A 20,675-nucleotide genomic window follows, 5' to 3' on the forward strand; every position below is an offset into this window, starting at 1 on the left:
TATGGGATGTGCGCAATTCTATGGAAAGTTTTCGGATAGCATTTGCGCACATTGTCTAACTGCGGTCTTGAACAGCTGCAGCCAGATGCTTTATACATAGGTCATAGGCCACTTCCTTCTCAAGATTATGTGAAGCTCATCAGATTATCCCAGCGTCCTGTTCGCAGGGCGGGGGTACGAGCGAAGTCTTGTTCTTACGTTGCCATGAACGTGCGCATGATGCGCGAACTGAATGTCACTCTTGATTGGCTAAACCTGCGTATCCATGGTGAGCGCTGTGTAAATGAATAGCCTCCTCTGTCGGCTATCCAAAAGAAGGAATGAAACAAACGATTCCATATGACTGTTTCGGACTCGACTCAGTGTTTTATTTAGACCATAGACTATAATAAAACCAGATATGAAATACGTAGTCTCCTTTCGAGAAGCGTGGAATGCTAGGTTAGTTATGAAGGGCGCCATCTGTTGGCGGAACATTTACAGGTGTACATTTTCAATGCGGGTATGTTACAGTAACCACCCCGAAAACCTCACATGGACGATTGGACCAAGGCGTTTGTCTGAATTCAAAGGATTTGCATAAAATAGTGACAGCATGAGGTCGCTGTTCGCGCTGTATTTTTAATGCACTTGTGTAGCGAGGATATGCCGCCGATACCGCGTGCGGACGAATAATGACCAAGTCTACAACACTGGTTTTCTATTCAAATTGCAAACTAAAAATTTGCTTATGGAAAATATTTGTGAGAAAGGGTTATAATACTCATTGGCATACTGCCATGCAATTACACACACACAAAATAAACTCAGTGGCGATGTGGCGGCGCCGGACTTTACAATTGGGGGGGGGGGCGGGGGGTAGGCCTAATTGTAAATATATTTTTTTTTGGGGGGGGCAGTAAAATTAAAATCTTAAGCCTGTGAACGCGCGTGTGTGCCCATTGTCAATGGTCCAGAAATCAGCCACTAGAGCAGCTTACCAGACTAGCCGTTGGTTGGTTATTTGGTTTTTTGCTTGGTTTTTTTTAATCTGACTCAAAATTACAGTCGGTGAGAACTAATGAAATGAGTACCAGTTATCAAAAATGTTCATAAGCCCAACGCAAACTTACATTAAATGTAACAATTTCTAAGAAATGTAACATTGCTGTCTTCTTTTAACTCTCTGCAGAGCCAACCGACACCAACATTTTTCAAAAAGGCAAGAAGGCAATCGACAGAGTACTTCGTTTTCTTACAAAGTGCGGAGTGAAGATTGTCAGTATCTACAGGACGTTTACGACTTCGAGTAAAGGCTCTGAGTCTACGGATGATAAGGCAAGTCGCTCGAGTGAAGGCTCTGGGTCTACGGATGTTAAGGCAAGTCGCTTCTCCAGCATACTTAAAATCATTAAGGAAGCTTGTACAGGTTTAGAGTCCGGACTGATCTTCGTCATCGATGATGAAGTATGCATATGGGACATTCAAGAGCTTTGGGAGCAGCGACAAAATCGAGAATTAACCCCAAAAGAGTTCCTCGAAATGGTTTACGAGGAGGCAACCAAAGAATTAACCAAAAATGGGTTGCAGACTGCGGAGCAGTTTGCTGGGAAGGTGGCGGGGCAGATTGCAGGCACATATCTCACCAAACAGACGGGGGTAGGGAATATCATCGCGGGTATGCTTGGGGGCTTCGTCGATGGCTTCGTCGGGGGTATTGTAGGTCGTTGCGGGAGTTGGTTTCTAGCTAAGCAGGTACAAAACTTGGATAAGTCAGCATTCATGTATCATAAAAGGGTTGTGATCAAAATAAACGTCCTCAAACCAGGAGACCAGGTTATTATACCTGGTACATCGCAGCTGCCGAGTCACGCAATAATAGCCGAAGTGTTGGAAACATCAAAGGAAATGAGATTGATAAGCAATAAGTCGGGGTATGTTGTTGAGGAAACCGTCCCTTTCGGTTCCCCTATAGAACGAGTGGAGTTCAACTCGAATGAGTGCCGTCCCCCGCGTGAAACGGTCGCAATGGCAAGTAGATACATTGGTAAACAGTTCCCACAAAACTCCCGTGATGGGCGCGAGTTTACTATGATGTGCAAACTTACATGCGTGCACGAAGTACCGGTAATTGACTAAATGCCATGCCGTCGTCAGTAAATGTACGTTTGACGAACATTTTCCGAACCGGTGTAGTCTTGATCGATGCGCATGCGCGTCTATTTTGCATATGAGAGCTGTCCCCGGAAAAGTGACCCAAAAACGGGGTACGAGCACCCTAAGTTTCCCACAAAATATAACTACCAAGAATTAATTTTCAAAAAAGCAAACAGAATAAAAAGAATATAGGTTTTTCTGGACCAATTTCATGTCAAATTGAGCCAAGTTTTTTTGGTTAAACATTCTTAATTGCCTTTTGCTCCTTTATCTTTTAGACTGAAATCGCGATCTAGCTTTTCCTATATCCCTAACCCTTTCCACAATTAGTTTCACTCCATTAGTAATACGTTAAAAGTTCGCTAATTTGAATACGTCAACCATCAAAAGATTCAAAGAATTAATTTAAAAATTCTACACAGTAAATATTGAATAAACGAAAAACGAAATCGAATGCCCCCCCCCAAAAAAAAAACGGAAATTCGGAGCAAAATTTTGGGTGCCCAAAAATTGAAATTGAAAGCCCCAAAAATCAAAAAGAAACCCTAATTGTTTTGACAATTCGTAAAGTTGTAAAGATTTTTTTAAATGAAGGGAAACATTTGATATTTGCATGCATCGTGGGAAACTTGATTGTAATGCATTCGATGATTCAATTGACTAGACTCTTTGCCGCCTCCCCCCCCCCTCCTCCACCTTACCCCCGCTGGCTACGCTTATATGTTAGGGTTGGGGTTGTGGGAAATCGTAGGTATTGGGGAACATAGGTGTGCGGGGAACATATTGTATTGACACATTTATTGGTGTTTAAAATATACTTGATTTTGAAGGGGAAAATAGTTATTAATCCAGGTGACTTTCTTTTGACTCATCCTGTTTAACTGTGAATGCATTGTAATACAAGTGATTGTTACTTACATAGTGAGCCAGGATTGTAGTAAGGTACTCAATAATGCAGTGAGTGAATCAAATATGCAATAACCTGCTTACGAGAGAATATCGCTCTTGAAACAAATATCAAATAGTTTTAACTAGGCAAAATATTATCTAAACATATTTAGACTGCTGTAATATTAAATGCTGACATATTAAGACCGCTGATTATCTATAGTTAATGTCGCTGGCGTTTTTTTAGTCTGTCCTGGAAAATGCCATGTTAGTGTTGTTGCATGCACTAAACGCCAGATAGCTAGCTAACTTTGGACAACTGTATCCGTTAGAGATAACCTTTTCCCATTCATTCTATCATAACAAGACTTAAATGTTCTTAAATATGGCAGTAATTGAAAAATTCTGTTTCTTTTTAAAATAATATCATTTGTACAAGCAAAGTTTTACAGGTATAAAATTGTTGATTTTTATTGTATTAATAAGTTCGTTCGTTCAGCTAAAAAGAACATTGTGGTTTCTTTGTTTACGATAAATTGAAACAAACAAACTTTCTCAATAAACTATTGTAGAATCTTCGAATTTTCGAATCTTCGACTTCTGACGTTCATCTTATTTGCAGATGATATAAATATATTTTACAGTAGTAAACATTTGAATGATGCTGTTGATAAAATGAACAATGAGCTAACTAATGTATTTGAGTGGTTTGTATGTAATAAATTATCTTTGAATTTTAAGAAAACACATACGATGGTTGTTACAAATCGAATTGTAGATGAAAGTATTCAGATTCGTTTTAACAATCATCATATTGAAAAGGTTGATTCCTGTAAGTTTTTGGGGGTCATTATTGATGATAAGTTAACGTGGAAAAATCATTGTCAGAAAGTACTTACACTTATATCTCGCAACCTTGGTATTCTTAGAAAACTGATATATTTTGTCCCATCCCGTATTCTATTTTCAATTTATAATACGTTATCATTGCCTCATCTTCAATATGGTATACTTGCCTGGGGAAATACTCATAAAACATACCTTGATAAATTGCTCGTTTACAGAAGAAATCTTTAAGACTGATTAATGGTTCTAGTTTTAAGGATCACTCTGCCCCGCTATTTGTTAAGTTCAACACCTTATATATATGATCTTTATAAATATAAATTGTGTGCTCTAATGTATAATTTTGACAAAAACATACTGCCTTTGAATATTAAATCGTTTTTTGTAATGAACACAGATATTCATCATTACGACACGAGGTCGTCAAATAAGCTTCATCTTAATAAAGTTAATAAAAGTTAATAAAATAAAAGTTAATAAAATTATAAAAAACTACTTCTCACTACGGTTAATATCAATGGTGATTAAGAGCAAAATTATTACTTTGTTGCCAAGTAAAATTATTAACAACACATGTAAAGCCAAGGATGGTAAATTTACTTCAAGTAACTTATTTTTTTTTTTTGGTAAAGTTTTGCATGAGCTCGTGAATTTAATGTAATCACATATTATTGATATATCCTATGATTATTCATGAATTGTATAACTACATGTATTCTTTGTCTGGCCTCCCCATACTATTATTTCAAGTTCCGTTAAAATGTTTACCTGATGTATAATATTAACTTAATTACCTTTTAGATTGAAAAATAAACCTGAAACCTGAAACCTGAAACCTGAAACCTGAAACCTGAAGTGTTATTTCCGTGTGTTTCCCGTCGTACTCTCTGTTCCACAACCGTAGGCCAAAAGGCATGTAATCCTTAAAAGGTGCTGTCCAAAATCACCATAAAAAAAGTATTTTGTAACCTTTTTTAACGAGCTCCTTTTTCAGTGCCCTTCTGAATGTCGGGCTAAGGTCGGCAATAGTGCCGCCATGAAAAAAGGCCACATTGTTCTATAGTTGTATCCAGTTTAAACAGTGTCCCCATAGGAAAATGGTGTGCAGCTCCCCCCCCCCCACACACACACCCCCCCCCTACTTGTTTCACATGACTAGTGTGGACTTTCCATTGCTTTCGTGTAGTTAAGAAAAACCAGTGAAAAAACTCATTTTTCTCAAACTGTGAAAACTCTTTCAACCCAATTTTTTTTCTATGATTCCCTTTAGTGTTTCTCTTCATTCTGCTACAGATAAACCTAACCCAAAAATGCCTCTAAACCTGTTTTCCAGAAATGGGGAAACACTGTGTGGACGTGGGGTAAGTCCACACAACGTCGGTGCTACCTACATTATGTGGACGTCTTTTGTTCGGAAGTCCACACTGCGTATGTAAGACAAACTCACACACCCCCGCACACAAACAATTTTTTTTATTTTACGGAGGCCGGGTGATTAATGAAAAAAACATGTCTTCCCTTTCTCAGGACGGTTTGGAGAGTGTCCTTTTTCACCCCTGCCCCATCAATAATAATAGTCTGAACATGGCGGTTATGTATCTTCAAAAAAACAAAGAAAAGTACTCTGTTCGGTACAGTAATGTTGACATCGCTTTTTAACCATGTCTCAACAAATAAATTAAGTAAATAATTAATCCGGCAGTGTGTGTCATTTGAGGGAATTCCCTACTGTGGTGCCATCAGCAACACATGCATGATTGCAAAACACTGGGATTTGTACGCAGCAAGAAACAGAACAATGCATTGCAGAGTTCAAAGTTGAATAAAACCGCAAGGGTCAATGTACAAAAGTGCACAATAACTGATTTAAAAACCAACCCAAGTGATGGGTAAATTAAAACCCAACAGTGCAGGGTAAAAATTAGAACCCAATCTGAGTAAGAAACTGACACAACTCTTGGGTAAAATGAGGGTTGGGTAAAGTTTACCCAATCATTGAGTAAAAAGGGAACATGGTTGTCACATGTCACAGGTTTCTTACACAACTGCGTAACACAATTATGGGTAAACAGTTACACTGAAATGAGTACTTTTCTACACTCTAGCTGTTGTGTAAAAAACTACACAATTTGACGACCATGCTCCCATTTTACTCTCGAATAGGTAGTAATTTCACCCAATATTGAGCTACTATTTGTTAGACCGTGATAACGTTCCAACCCCGCGACTATCTCCCCCCCCCCACCACCTCCCACTTTTTCGAGCTCCATGTTTGCTATCGTCGTCGTTGATTCTATATCCTGTTCGACACAAGGGATGGCATAGAAGAATTCTTTGGGGAAAATGATGACACATGGCAATATCTGAAATACTTGAATATCTTGAGGATTAAAAAAGCAGCAGGCACATTTAACATTGTGTTACATCGTACAAACTTTAAACTTTAAACTAAAATTACTGAACACATCCTTTTACGATTCAATTTGGGACATAATTTGTCATCAAAGTGATAAGGAGCTTTTTCACAGCAATTGCTTTTAATACATTTTAAAATCTCTGGTTTTCTTTGTGATTTTTCAACTGTATAAAAAAAACAAAAATATGAATTTCAAAACAGAAGTTTAGTGTTTTATAAACAGTGTTATTCGTGAGGAATGTACAATGTGAACGGTATGTTTAAAATTTGTTTTCCACAAAGTTAAATTTCAGTAGGCGAGTTTCCTACTTTCCCAGCCCCGTTGTCATTGGCCCCCATCCCCTATTATGATTTGTTGTTGCATGCTAGGAGTTTGTTAACGAACTGCAAAAAGTGAAGAAAAAAATGATAAAAACCCGACAGTACACCTGAAAACAACATGGTTTCCATGTTAAAGATGTTTATCCTTTTGCGCTCTTAAGGTGTTAATGCTGGTTGGTGCCCTTATTGTTTAGACCATTATCATGCCGGCCATCCTGGTTTTTCCATTCAAATCAACGTAACCAAAGCGAGCTGGAAGGAAAAATAGTCTGGATCCTTTTCGCACAATAAACATTATCATTCAGTACTGTTACTGGGTACAGGGAACATGACTGGAATGGTTGCAGCATGATAAAGGTCTATCAAAGGATATGAGCATGCATATGTCGTCCGACTTTTCTGTCTTATCCATAGACATGTCTATGGTCTGATCATTGAATTAATAGCGCCCGCAGCGTTAGGAATATCTGGAGCGTGATACCCAAATCTATTTGTTTAATGTAGACTAGCGTTCTGCCATCAAAAAACTAACACTATTCAGCACGATTAGCCAATAGCTTCAGCACAATCCCGAACGTAGAATTGATACTGCAACTGGCAAACCTTAACTTAAAGAAAAATGAAATATCTCACAAAGTTAACTCAGTGGAGCTGAGATGGTATTTGGAAAGTTTCATGGGCCCAATGAGCAGAGGTAATAATGATTTAGCGCTTTGAGCACCATGTCGTGGTGGAAACGTGCGCTTTAGAAATACCCACTATTATTAGTTTTTTCATTAACAACAGAGGGCGTGAACACGCTATTGTCTTGACACGCGATGAAAACCACAAGCGCATTCTTTTCCGTTATGGAATGTCAGTTCAGAACTAGTCTTCAACATTTTGTGGTGTTAAGTTTAGCATGAAAACAAGCGCAACGGGTGAAAGGGAATGAAGTGTTTTTGTTATGTTAAAGACGTCTTTACTATAATGTAAAGCTGTAAGTTTTATCTGACAGGACATTCATGGCACCCCCTTACACCCAGTTGTGCTCCTTTAGCCCTAAAAGGGCCGGGGCGGAATCCTCCCCCTCCCCCTCAACTTCAATAGCTTTGAAAAAAAAAATCGCGACCCGAGCTGTTCTGACTTTTTAGCCTCAAGCCTTGTGCATCTTTTGATACCAAAAACATTTTAAAAAATTACGGCGCTACGCGCCGTGAAAACTGAATTTCCCCATTATACGTAGTGTACACAGAGCAGAATTACCATTATGTGCATATGAAAAATTAATTAGCCATTATTCCAAAACCCTTTGACCTATAGTCATTTCTTGGATATGTTCATGATAAGTGGTTCTATGCATGTACCGAGTTTCAAAAATGTTCGTCACTCGATGGCCGATATCTTAGGGGGGCTGAATCCGCCCCCCCCCTCCCGGCTGAGAGATGGTCAAAATAACCCGGCCCTTGTAGGGTTAATCATGTACATGATGTGACGATCTCGTTGCCTTTTACTTTCTGTGTTTCCTTTTCTTTTCGATCCACGTAGACTACACGTTAAATAAATTCAGAACATTGTTCTTTTTTTTTCAAGTTCAATGTGTTTTTAATATATATCAACTGTTATTATTTTTTTTTGGCCCTTTCAAAAGCTTGTTGACTCGAGTTTGCATCTGATGTACCGCATCATCGATTTTCCTTGAAATCGGTTGAGTTTGTTTTCGACATGCCTATAATTTAAAGCGAATAATTTTAAAACTCTTTTAAATATCAAACCAATATTCGTCATGGATAAAGTTATGATTCGAAGTTTTAAAATGGTGCAAACATAATGGCGGGTACGTGTTTCTGCGCCGACGCTAGAGCCCCCAAAAAATGTTGCGGATATTTTGGGACGTGCTGCACGGTACAAAGGATCAGTCGCTTTTTACTGAAGAAAGTTCAATAACAACTACCCTGCTGAAGTTTCAGCACAGGAAATACTAAAGGCCTACAAATTGACGACATAGTGAAAACCGGTTTGCCCTTGCACCTTCTTCATTTTTTGGTAAAATAATTTCTAAAACCGTAACCACCCAAGAAACACTTATTTTAATCTTGTTATTCTTTAACGATAACATTGGAACTTTTGCTTTTGCTGTAACTTTCAGAAATGGATGGATTTAAGGCCTAGTATATTGTGGCAAATATTGTTACCGTGACCCACTTAAATTTATATGTTCATAGATGCTGGAAAATCAACGAGGAAAATGCTAGTTTGGTTCTATGATCCTACTTCTATAGCGAAACGGAACAAGTCAGATGTCGGGGAATTGTCAGGTCAGGGAACCAGACTAGCAGCCTTGCACCCGTTCACGGATGTGTATTACCGATTGCAAACAAAATGTGGACTACAATTTGGTAAATTGGGGCCAGTATTTGAAGGGAAAAAAATCATTTTTCTGTTCCATCGAGAGTCGCCTTAACATATTTTTGGAAATTGATTTTAGAAAATTGAATTTTCTTGACAATGACAACACGCCAGATGCCGTGATTTCATTGGATGCTTAGGACTATTATTAGTCAATCAAGGTAGGTCTATATCTTAATAATTTTGTTATTTTGAATTTTGAATGTTGTTGACTATTAAAGGGAGTGATAATACGCCTACCTCCGAAATTCAGGAAAAAATACTAAATTTTTTCCAAGGTGTTGAGGCACACATCAAATTAAAGCTCATTTCATCATCTTTCATTTTCTGTTCAATGTTGGGATGCGGGGTTTACCAATGACTTTTGGGAGAAATATCGGAGAGTGACTGTGACAAAACTACCGCAGGACAAGGAGCTCTATCATATAAATTGTCAGAGGGAGTTAATTATGTGTTGAAACGTTAAATATAAAGTTTTACATACAGTGTATCTGCAAAAGTGTACTATTTGCAAAAGTGATTACTCTGCAAAAAAATTACTCTGCAAAACTGATTACTATGCAAGTTCAGTGCAGTAATGTTGACTTCGATCTTTGACCAGGTCTCAGCAAATAAATGAAGTTAATAATTAAAGTCTTGTATAGTGTGTATCAGTTGGGGAATTCCCTACTCATGGTGCCCACTTCACATGCATGTGATTGCGAAATACTGTGATTTTATTAATATCCTATGATTGTGAGGGGTCGCCCCACTGCGCTCGCTATATAGTTGTATCACAATGTGCTGAAATAAATATCCAATTGTTGTGATCAGAAGAACAACTGACAGCGATCCATCCCCTGAACTGGTTTTCCCCACTTTGCCCGGTTGGTATACCTGTCCTAGGCATATTGGAATCAACGTCAACGACAGCAACCGTGGAGCTAAAAATGTAGTTGCAGAGAGTTGGCTCAGTTACAGAGGACAGGTGATTGTGGTCATTTTGCTATTATTATAACAAAAGACAAAATTCAACTGAAATATCAGGCAAAAATGATTAATCACATTAATTGTTTAGTGGCTCTTTCGTAATTTGTCGGGAAAAAAAAGAATAAAACGAGCGCACCGGTATATTTTTATTAATTGTGTTTTTACATTGGGTGCGAATGATTGTCCTCACCCAAACTAAGCACACCAACTCAGTTTCAAAACCGTCAACTTTATACAAAGAGATACAGCGTCTTCAGCATCGGATAATGAATATTTGCTTTAAAGTAATACGCTATTGTGTCCAGATTGTCCAGCTTGAAGCAGTATACTCGGAACTTTATTTGAGGCTTCCAATCATGTACTCCATGTCAAAGTATACCGAAAGATAGGCTCTCACGGATTTAACTTGAACATGTTTGTGAAATTAACTTCAAGAGAGTGCTATCACGCTGACATTATAGCTCTGACAGTGACAACAAAATTCCACTTGAACTCTAAAGAGACTGCTAGAACAATGTTGTAAGTCTAAGGTATAATTACAGGTTACAAACAAAAAGCTAATTAGCAAACCTAAACAAACAAGGTAATCGGGGAACGCAAACAAACCCATCATGTTTGCTACTGTTTGCATGGTTACCATGTTTGTGCTTGTGTTTACCAGATCAGGGAATGATAAGTTCACGGTTCACTGACGTGATGAGCTTTGGTTATTTCATCCGCCTCGACACTGTTGATAATTATTTCTTTATCCGAGGTACAGCGGACCGTTCACAGAGCAGACCAGAGACAATATAAAAAGCTTTCATCATGCAGCCGACGCAAGATTTCAGAAGTAGCCAGCAAACTTTGTCAGGTGTGTGTTTCATAAGAGAATAGAAGAGAGCACACATCTACGAGGGGAAAGCTTGCGAAACGTCAAAATGTCCGGCTATTATGGTGAGATTGTGGTTAACTTTGTCCTCTGATTATTTCAACAATCATCTGTGCATATTGAAGAATATTCTAAAATGCGGGAAAAAAACAAGATCTAATGTACTAAATGATTCAAACTAGTGTTGAATCAGAGCCCATTTTTGTCTTCTTGGTATGTGAAGCGTCTTTTTAATAGTTGCGGCGCGCACAGAATACGTGCCCACGTGAATTTAGATGCCCCGTTCCCCCACCCCTTATTGTGACATATTTGTAAATTATTCATTAAAAAAAATTCACATGTAATGTTGGCTATAGAGTTGTAATTTGCTTACGTTGGGCGCAATATATCAAAGAGTAACATATGTATTTTTGTTGCCGCCGTTAATTTGCAGACCATTTCCCCTCGCCTCCATGTGATGACTGACCTGTTTTGATTCCAACTCGCGAACACAAATTGCACACAAATATCCCCAAATTGTTGTTGCGCTGACTATGAAAACAAAACAGACCACTTTTTCCCTTAAAGTGGATGAGTAATATAATGTTGTGTTAGGATCACAAACCGATAAATTCTTAAGTGCAAAATGTCTCGCAGCATACAAGTTTCACCGCAACTTTTGTTTCAGGTCGTCGTGAAGGTAGGCGTGTCCTTAATGACAAGTTTCTTGGCAGCATAGCAGATGCATTAGACGAAGAGTGGCCTTTACTTGCCATCGAACTGGGCTTCGACTGGGACGAGTGTGAGGCCATCATTGAGGCGTACAAGGGCCAGGTGAAGGAACAGGCCGAGTACATGTTGGCAGCATGGAGGCAGCGTCCGGATGCGAGTCACTTGAACGACCTCAAGGTGGCATTGAAGATGATTAGGCGTTGTGATGTTCTGAAAAAAATCGGTAAGTTCTCTCTCAAGTGCTGCATTTTTCCGTCAATTGATTTTGGAAGCAATCTCTCGATCGCTTGTTTTATTTTCTTTACCATAAATTTTAACCTACCTACAGATACTAAGAGTCGGAGTAGTAATAGGGGAGTACCAAAGGAAATTGCATCCCTCTCCTACCCTTTGTGGCCAACTGTTTGAAACCTCCCTGTATAGTGAGGCTGTTATAGGCCTAAAATGACATATTTGTGCACTATGTGATTAAAGCATGAAACGAGGCATGTTGGTTCTTCATACCATGAAGAAAATTTTCAGATGTGGAGGCATTTCATATTTGACCTCTGGTGACGTTGGCGAGGTCAATGACCTTTAAATTCTCTATACAATAGTCCTGTGACCGGAGCCTATGTCATAGGTCTCCAGGTCATGAAAAAAAATTAAGCGATGTGGAAAAAAAAAAATGTTTGACCTCTGGTGACCTTTCAAAGAAATGACCAATGTCTACCGGATTTATCATTATTTATCGGTATTTATAGGATTTACTCTTTAAATCCTAACTTTTCAAGACCCAACGCTAACTGTTATGTATTCATGTTATGAAAGGAATTTTCGTATGTAGTGCATTTCATATCTGACCTCTGGTGACCTGCAAGAGGTCAATGAACTTTGTATGCCCCATTAATATATATATTTATAAAATGTACTATTCAAAACCCCCCTTTTTCGTGACCCATACCTACAATTTTGGTCTTCATGCCATGATATGTATTGTGAGATGTGTGAACATTCATATATTGGCTTTGAGAGGTCAATGAACTTTATTTACCCTATTTGCCACTATTTATCATATTTAATATTTGATATTGTTCATGACACAAGCCTAAATGCAAAAGAAGTGTATTTTAATTACTATTATTCTACAGCATGTCATGAATTCAGACCCCAGACAATATTTGTCATGACCTCTGATCTCCATTTCACTTTTTTAAGGACAGACACAGGCGCAACAAAACATAAGATGTACATTGGACAACCATCACACTGTAACAGTGACCAGTGGTCAGATAAAAAAAAGTAAAACATGTGTTTAATCAAGCCCATCTAGATGCAACAGAGTGTAGTAATTACACAAGAGTGAATACTGTTGGACATTTGTACAAAAGCCTTTTATTCAAGTCGCAGCATGCTGCGTCTGAGAATAAAAAAGTTTTGAATTAAAAACATGACTGTAGAATAATTGGTTCAATACCTTTTTTGTGCACTATGGAGGCTAGGGTGCGAACAATATTGGCGTCTTTGGCGAAGAAACATGATAAATAGCGACAAATAAGGCAAACAAAGTTCATTGACCTCTCAAAGGTCATCAGAAATCAAATATGAAAGTTCACACATCTGAATATTTATATCATGGCAAGAAGACCACAATTTAGATATGGGTCGTGAAAAGTGGGGTTTTGAATAGTTACTGACCTCTTGAAGGTCACCAGTGGAAATATATGAAATGTCCTACATATGAAAATTCTTTTCAAAGCATAAACACCTAACATTCAGAGTTGGGTCTTTAAATATTTTGAGTTTAAAGAGTAAATATTGTAAATAACAATAAGTAACGATAAATATGGAATACAAAGGTTATTGACCTCTGTAATGTCACCAGAGTTCAAGTATCTTTTTTTTACATCTGATCATTATTGTCATGGCCTGAAGAGAAATGACATAGACTTGGGTTGTGTAAAAGTGGTGTTTTCAAGAGTATGTAAATAGATAATGTAAAGGTCATTGGCCTCTCAAAGGTAACAGAGGTCAAATGCCTCCACATCTGAAAACTTTTCTTCCTGTCATGAAGAACCAACATCAAGTTTCATGCCTTAGTCACGACTTGTATCAGATATTTGACATGAACAGCCCCCTGCTCAAGCACTATTCCTGCAGGGTCAACATTTTGGATGGGCCCTACGTTGTCTATTTAGTTTGGTAATTGCAAACAAAGACCTTTTTTATCATTTGTTCTTGCGGGGGGGGGGAAGAGAGAAAACATTTTCGAAGACTGTCAATCGTTTTTGATTTCATGATAGGTTTGGAGGTACTTGACGAAGAGTGTCTTGGGAACTTAGCTAAATCCCTCGGGAGAACGTGGACTAGACTAGCTATCTTCCTCGGTTTCGACGAGGAGGATTCCCGGAGGACTGGAAATGGTCTCAACATGCTCAAGACATGGAAGGAACATTATTACGGAAACGACATCGTTGATGACTTGACAGGGGCACTCAAACAGATCGGAAGGTACGACCTGTTGCATGAACTAGGTGAGTATCCAGTGCGAGAGTTTCATTTAAGTAGGCCCATTGCACACACATAAATATCTCATTAATGGGTTTGATTCATACAGTTCAAGGTATACTTACGCCCCTTTACAGCATGGCTCATTGTAAGTTCTTCGACAGCTGTGAAACTTATGGCACACACTTCTTCACAGTGCCTAGTTTTGGACTATAAGGTAGGCACATACAAGGGCGGATCCAGGACACCATTTTTTGGGGGCCCAAAAAAATTTGGTTCCCCCCCAAAAAGTGGGTAAACAAAATTACGGCGTGGGGTTCGGGGCCCGCTTAAGGGCCCCGAACAATTTTTGGATTCTAGATGCTCTGTGGAGCGATCTGAGGCAATTTCTGACCACTTTAAACAATGTTTTTTTGAGGAAAAGATTGTGGTGTACTCATTGCCTGCCTTTATTGCGATGTCACATATAAAAAAAAATTGGTTTCTTTTTGGGGGGGGGGGGCCATGGCCCACTTTGCACCCCCCCCCCCCCCGGATCCGCCCTTGGGCACATAATAGTGGGTGTGGGAGATGGCTTGGGCGGTGATGTCCCAATTTGTGAGGCAGCGAATGATTATGATGTTACAAAACTTGCAGCCAGTGACAAAGAACGCTCAAAGCAAAAGGTATGAACGATGATGCTATACATGATTTTTTCCCCAAACATGTAAATCATTAACATTGATCAGATGGGGGGTGGAGCTTATCTTTTTTTATTGTAAAGGTTTGCTCACTGACTTACTGTCTTGTACTAAAACGACAACAATTCAACCAAAGAAAACTGAAATTGTATCGCAACAATGAAATTCCAAATTGTACGCAATTGCTGGTGCTGAAGAGGTTTTGTTCTGTTCAAGAATATCAAAATCCAATACGCATAAAATCGAAAAAGAGAAGATATCAAAAGTCTTTTAAAATAGCAACTGTTGCAAGGATTGCAAAGGCTGTCAGTTAGTGATATCTTATAGCCCTAACGGGACCGTATCATAAGTCCGACGCCTCATAGGTCCGACGCCTCATAAGTCCGAAATGTCGGACTTATGAGGAGTCGGACCTATGAGGCGTCAGACTTACGAGCGGACCCCGCCCTAACGTCGTTGTAACCAACCATCCTTTTCGCTTCCTCCAACAGGTGCGGAGGATCTTGACACGGAAATCTTGAATAAAATCGGAACTTCACTGGGAGCATCCTGGCAAAAACTTGCCTGTTATCTTGGCTTTGATTGTGAGGACCTGAGGGATATTAAGGCCATGGCAGGCCTCTCTTCCCCCGCAGACCAGGCGAGGCTAATGCTAAGGATTTGGCGGGACAATTTCGAAGGGGACAACCCGGTGCAGTATCTGGCAACCGCATTGACCCTCGCAGGCCATGAGAGCATTACTCAATCGTTTGGTATAGTATATTATTAAGTTGTCTCTCATCCGTGAAAAAAAAATATTCGTAAATTCTTTTGCTGTGTCAGAAAGCAAGGGGAGGGCACCTGTACTCCCATATATCGAAATAGATTTTCAGGTTAGTTAAAAACTAAAAACCAAATTGGTAAATAGGAATTTATTTTAACCAGCCGTTCACCTTTTGTCTAGCATTTACCTAAGGAATGTGATCAGGTTTTAAGACAGCCTTTACTACTCCACGTCGGGTGGGCGGGCGGTCGGTCGGTCGGTCGGTTGGTGTGCGTCTGTCAGTCTGTTTTTGTTTTGTTTTTTTCTTCAAAATTATAAAGACATACTTTAAAAAAAGAATCATAGCAAAAAGAAATTTTCAAAAGTTGCAAAATGGCGGCCATTCCATGTTATTCTATGATATTTTTTTCAGAGGACAAATCTGCGAAGGCCATATATCCAAATATCTTTCCCATGACATACTCTGACTGTGTTTCATATTTCATGCTTATATCATCAAAATACTGAATAATTCTATCATACTGTGCACCAATCTGCCTGACTACGTTTGTTTCAGAAAAAAATGTACACCTCAGAAAGTTTTATATTACTATAGGCCCTACGCGTAGCAGCCATCTTAGAGGGCATATTTTATTATTTTAATTCAGTAACAATGAATGCACAAATGGTTCACTCATGCCTATCCAGATCCAGGCGATACAAAAAGCATTGCCCCTTGGAAAATGGGTTTTTAGCTTTTAAAACAAATAAAAACATATGCAGTAATGTCCACGTAATAACGTAAAACTTAATCGAATATCTGGACGTCTCGTCAGCTGTTTAAATAGTTGTTTTTCTGCTGTTCTCGAATCTCGAGGCTCCTTTAAGAAAGGCAAAATGACTTTCATTATTTACAGCACCAAAGTATCAATCGAATAGACCCAGCACCAGCACTGCACCCCATCAAGAGAACGTGGAAGAGACATCTATTTTCGACCTTTATCCGGGATTCATTCCTTCCGAGCACTGCGCAATAAGAAGGTGTCAATATCCAAGAGGTAAAAAGCCCCACATTTTAGATTTGCAACGCATGGACATGATGTAAAATTCTTTTGTGTTTTACTTGTGGAAATAACATCAACATGCGATGTTGTCGTTTCAAGATATCCTTTTTCGGTACACCAACATTTGTTCTTACAAATCCAATTTCAGCGTTTAGCATTCATCCCGAGAAAACTTTCCGTGGCCAATTTTCCGAAAAGGTGTGTTTGTTGCAGGATGGTGAAAATATTATAGGGTGGCAAATTTGTACAATCATTAAAGGGTTTTCTTTATATCCTTTTAATGTACTAATAATCCACGTAATAACATCGGGCTCCTCAAAACTCTCTGCAAATAATTATTACCCAATACCCTTCCAATAAGCTCAACAGTATTTTGTCACTATACCAGACCAGTTTGAAACCGGGCTCGTTTCAATTATCCTCAGCGAATTCACCGACTTATTGTGCTGTACTTCACAATACTTACTTCTCAGGAACTTTGGGCAATTTGATAAGATGGATTTGCGTCGGGAGATGTGAAGTTTATATTGGATTTTGTACTCCGCTCAAGTTCGCTGACGTATTTTATGAACACTGTAAAGTCAGAGTTGGCCGAGGACTTGGGAATGTCTCTAACACTATAACAGGCCCTCGGACGACAATACAATATTCAGTGTTAACAAACGTCGACTGGGGAACAAAAGCTGTTGCTTCACCCCGGACCTAGATGTTGTCATTGTTCACTATGCATCAATGTACATGTACTGTCAGTTTGATTACGTAACATTATGTATCATCCAATATGGCAGCATTGAAATAAATGTAGGGGCCTATTTAATCACCATTCAATATTTCTTTTTTTAATGGGCAAAACTAAAACGTTACATGTTCGACGGGGTGAATTATATCAGCAGAAGGCATTTGGTTTCGGTCCCATCGAGGCAAGCTTGTGATTTTTTTTTTACTTTGGAAGAATTGAGTAACATCGCAAACCCGAAAATGTACATTGGTCCGACGCAAAAATTCCATTAGAAGCAAATTAACAAGTTTTAAGAAAATGTAGGATTGCGGACGTAGCTAAATGGCCCTATTCATACAAATGACGTTTGTCTTTTTTTTTCAGAGCCCATCAGCCCTGTTCCGGCACCATCCCCGAAAAAGTCTGGAAATGTTCAAAAATGCAAGATGGTGATCAACAAAGCACTTAGTGGTCTCAAAAAGGGCGCAAAAATGGTTGGCCGCGCCTGCGGCATCTTGAAGACTTCGATTAAAGACTCGGCGTCTACGGATGACAGTGCAAGTCTAGTTGACACACTCGACACCATTGGGGACGTTTGTCAAGGTGTAAATACCGGACTGATCCTTGTCATCGATGGTGTGTCATGCGTATGGGATATAGCAGAGCTTTGGCAACAGAGAAAACAAGGGAACATATCCCTCAAAGATTTCCTGACGGAGGCTTGCATGGCATCATCCCAGGCGTTGGTCAAAGCGGGGTGCGCGGTAGGGCTGGGCTTCGCTGGAAAGGCGATTGGAGCCTCAATTGGAAGCGTTGCAGGCTCATTTATTGCCCCCGTCATAGGGACCTGGGTAGGGGGTTATATTGGGGCCATCGTTGGAGGCGCTGTGGGTCTTGGCATGGGATGGGTTGTAGGCAAACTGATCGGGAAAATGGTGAATTCCGCGATCAAGTATGACGATAAGGTTGTCACAAAAGTAAGCGCCCTCCGACCCGGGGACCAGATTATTTTACCCGGTACATGGCAGTTGCCGAAACGACACGCAATAGTACTCGATGTGTTTGATGCAAAAGAGCAAATAGGGGTGATATGCCATAGATCAGGGGTTGTTGTTGAGGAAATAGTCCCCTTCTCTCCGATAAACCGAATCGAGTACGACTCGAAAGAGTGCCGTTCCTCGGTCGAAGTCGTAAAACGGGCACGAAGTAAGATTGGTGAAGAGTTACCGCAAAAGGCCAATGATGGGAGCGAGTTTGCTCAGTGGTGCAAACTTGATTGCGTTGTCTGCATGGACCCCTAACTTCAAAGTAGAAAAAATACAAGAGTTCGGCTGATGAAATTATTGATATTTTATTTTAATCTTCGATGGGATTGTAGACTGAATATTTTTATATGAGCATTATATTTTTTTGCGATGTCGAAAGATGTCGGAGGCTTTTTTTATCAAATCAAAACAAACGATGAATGCAATAGAAATCAGATATCTGTTCTTATCAGGACAATTCATTTTTTGGGGGAAAATGAACAAAATGAGAAAGCAACGTCTCTGTCCCTTTCTTTAACCTATCGATTAGAACTGCTGTATTTCTTCTCATACAGGACTACCAACATTGTCAATAAACGTGGTTTCAATATTGAAAGTTTGGTATTCTACGCTTTTCAAGACTTAATCAAGCAATAAGGAAACCGCTTTCAATTTGCAGTTGTCCTTGTTTCTGAACAAATTAGAATAATGCTCTCCTTTGTATCTCTATCTCGTTATAAGTTAACATTTTCAAATTGAGTGAGTCAAAAAGAAAGTGACCGAGGGAGAAAACTTCACTTAATTTCACTCGTAATTTCACTTAAATCACAAGTTATCTCTATTAAATTAATAGAAATACCACAACATTCAGATGTGCACCACTGATCATTTACCGATACCATTGCTGAACCTTTTAATGAAACATGGGCGATTTTCTGCCTTCATAAATGAACAATAACGTGCACAGGAAAACAGTCAAAAATCACCAGCATCATTTCAGAAAAAGACTTTAATTGTTCGTCAAATACAAAACACAAAATCTGACCCTCAAAAAATGTTTCAGTCTTGACTGAAATTTGTGAACTCTAACTGTATTTGAATGCCTGTGGTTTAAACTCAGCTGAATGGCGTAAAGCATTGTCGATGGACAGCTGTAAAGTGAGTTGCTTTCGTGAAACTTGCATAACTTCTGATAGCATGATCCATTTCAGTAAATTTTTTTCCACATGAGTGGAGGAACATGCTCGTTAAGAACATGCTTCGTTGGTGTGTCAAATATACCGCACTTGCTTTTTAAAGGGGAATAATCATTGATCCAGGTCACTTTCTTTTTACTCAACCTGCATAACTGTGAATACATTGTATCAATATATATATATATATATGTTTTTATATATTATATTTTGCTTACTTTTAGGTACAATTGTGAAAGAAATTTGCTTTGTAATCATTCGTTTATGTATGAATCAATTCAAGGATGGATGTAAATATGCATATAGAAAAAGATCTGCTGAGCAGTGCATGAAAACTGCTTTAATTAACAAAATTTATTGTCTTCCTTACTAAAAATCAACTGCAATATAATTGGTTTATTTTGGAATGTAAAATATTTTGGCTGAACAAAATAATGTAATATGGAAGAGTCACGTGTCTACGGTTGAACTCTCTACTATTTTTGCTAACAAAAAGAACAAAAAGACAATCTTGACATGTCTCAAAATAGTTAGGTACTCAATATACAGGGTGAGTAAAAAAACCGAAACCGATATGTCGGGACCATTGTTTTAGTAAAGATATGCATGAAGCACTTGTAGTTACGCATGCAGTTACGGAATTTTAAACACAACCACCGTTTTAAAGTTCTGTCCATGATCTTACCTTTTTTGTGATCCAAAAAGGTAAGTGTTCTTTCAGAAAAACGAAAACAAATCACATAGGGATGTGTGACTTGTTTTCGTTTTGCTGAAAGAACGCACATTTTTTTTTGTGATCCGTGGACAGAACTTTAAATTTGGTGGTTGTGTTTAAAATTTCGTAACTTAAAAAGTACATTAGCGATTAGAATGATTTTTGTACTAAAAGAAAGCTTATGAGTTGGGCTTTCATATCCTAGATTTTGAAAGTGCTACATGCAGAAACTTTACTAGGACAATGGTCCCGACATTTGGGTTTCGGGTTTTTTTTACTCATCCTGTATGGTAAGTAAATCAAGCAAGCAATAATCTGCTTGCAAGAGTACATCGCTCTTCAAATAAAATTATCTAGTTTTAACTAAGCAAAGTTATCGTAGGCATAAGACCCTGCTTTTATGATTAACTATAATAATAGTTGATGTCGCTGACATTTTTTAGTCTATCCCGTAAAATGTCATGTTTGTTGCACAATTCAATAACAAATACATCATAGGCCTATC

At 38.8% G+C, this 20,675-nt stretch overlaps 1 protein-coding gene across 1 annotated transcript; it reads left to right on the top strand.

Annotated features, from left to right (window-relative positions):
• Positions 1–204: 204 nt before the first annotated feature.
• Positions 205–18,725, top strand: LOC119741428. Its single transcript, XM_038217174.1, has 8 exons — positions 205–268; positions 1,172–1,693; positions 1,955–2,026; positions 10,626–10,718; positions 11,503–11,769; positions 13,829–14,059; positions 15,205–15,465; positions 17,622–18,725. The coding sequence occupies exons 1-8, from the start codon at positions 205–207 to the stop codon at positions 18,536–18,538; spliced, it is 2,427 nt and encodes an 808-aa protein (XP_038073102.1). The 3' UTR covers positions 18,539–18,725.
• The last annotated feature ends 1,950 nt before the right edge of the window (positions 18,726–20,675 follow it).

The sequence above is a fragment of the Patiria miniata genome, unplaced genomic scaffold, assembly GCF_015706575.1.
Source record: "Patiria miniata isolate m_02_andy unplaced genomic scaffold, ASM1570657v1 HiC_scaffold_5, whole genome shotgun sequence".
In the NCBI taxonomy this organism is placed as follows: Eukaryota; Metazoa; Echinodermata; class Asteroidea; order Valvatida; family Asterinidae; genus Patiria; species Patiria miniata.

What these genes read in the sequence shown, in the direction of transcription:
- LOC119741428 (XM_038217174.1), top strand. Translation starts at nt 205, where the DNA reads ATGAACGTGCGCATGATGCGCGAACTGAATGTCACTCTTGATTGGCTA. An exon ending in CGTCGATGGCTTCGTCGGGG is followed by an intron (nt 1,694 to 1,954) that starts GTATTGTAGGTC and finishes GTTCCCCTATAG; the next exon opens with AACGAGTGGAGTTCAACTCG. An exon ending in GAGCATTACTCAATCGTTTG is followed by an intron (nt 15,466 to 17,621) that starts GTATAGTATATT and finishes TTTTTTTTTCAG; the next exon opens with AGCCCATCAGCCCTGTTCCG.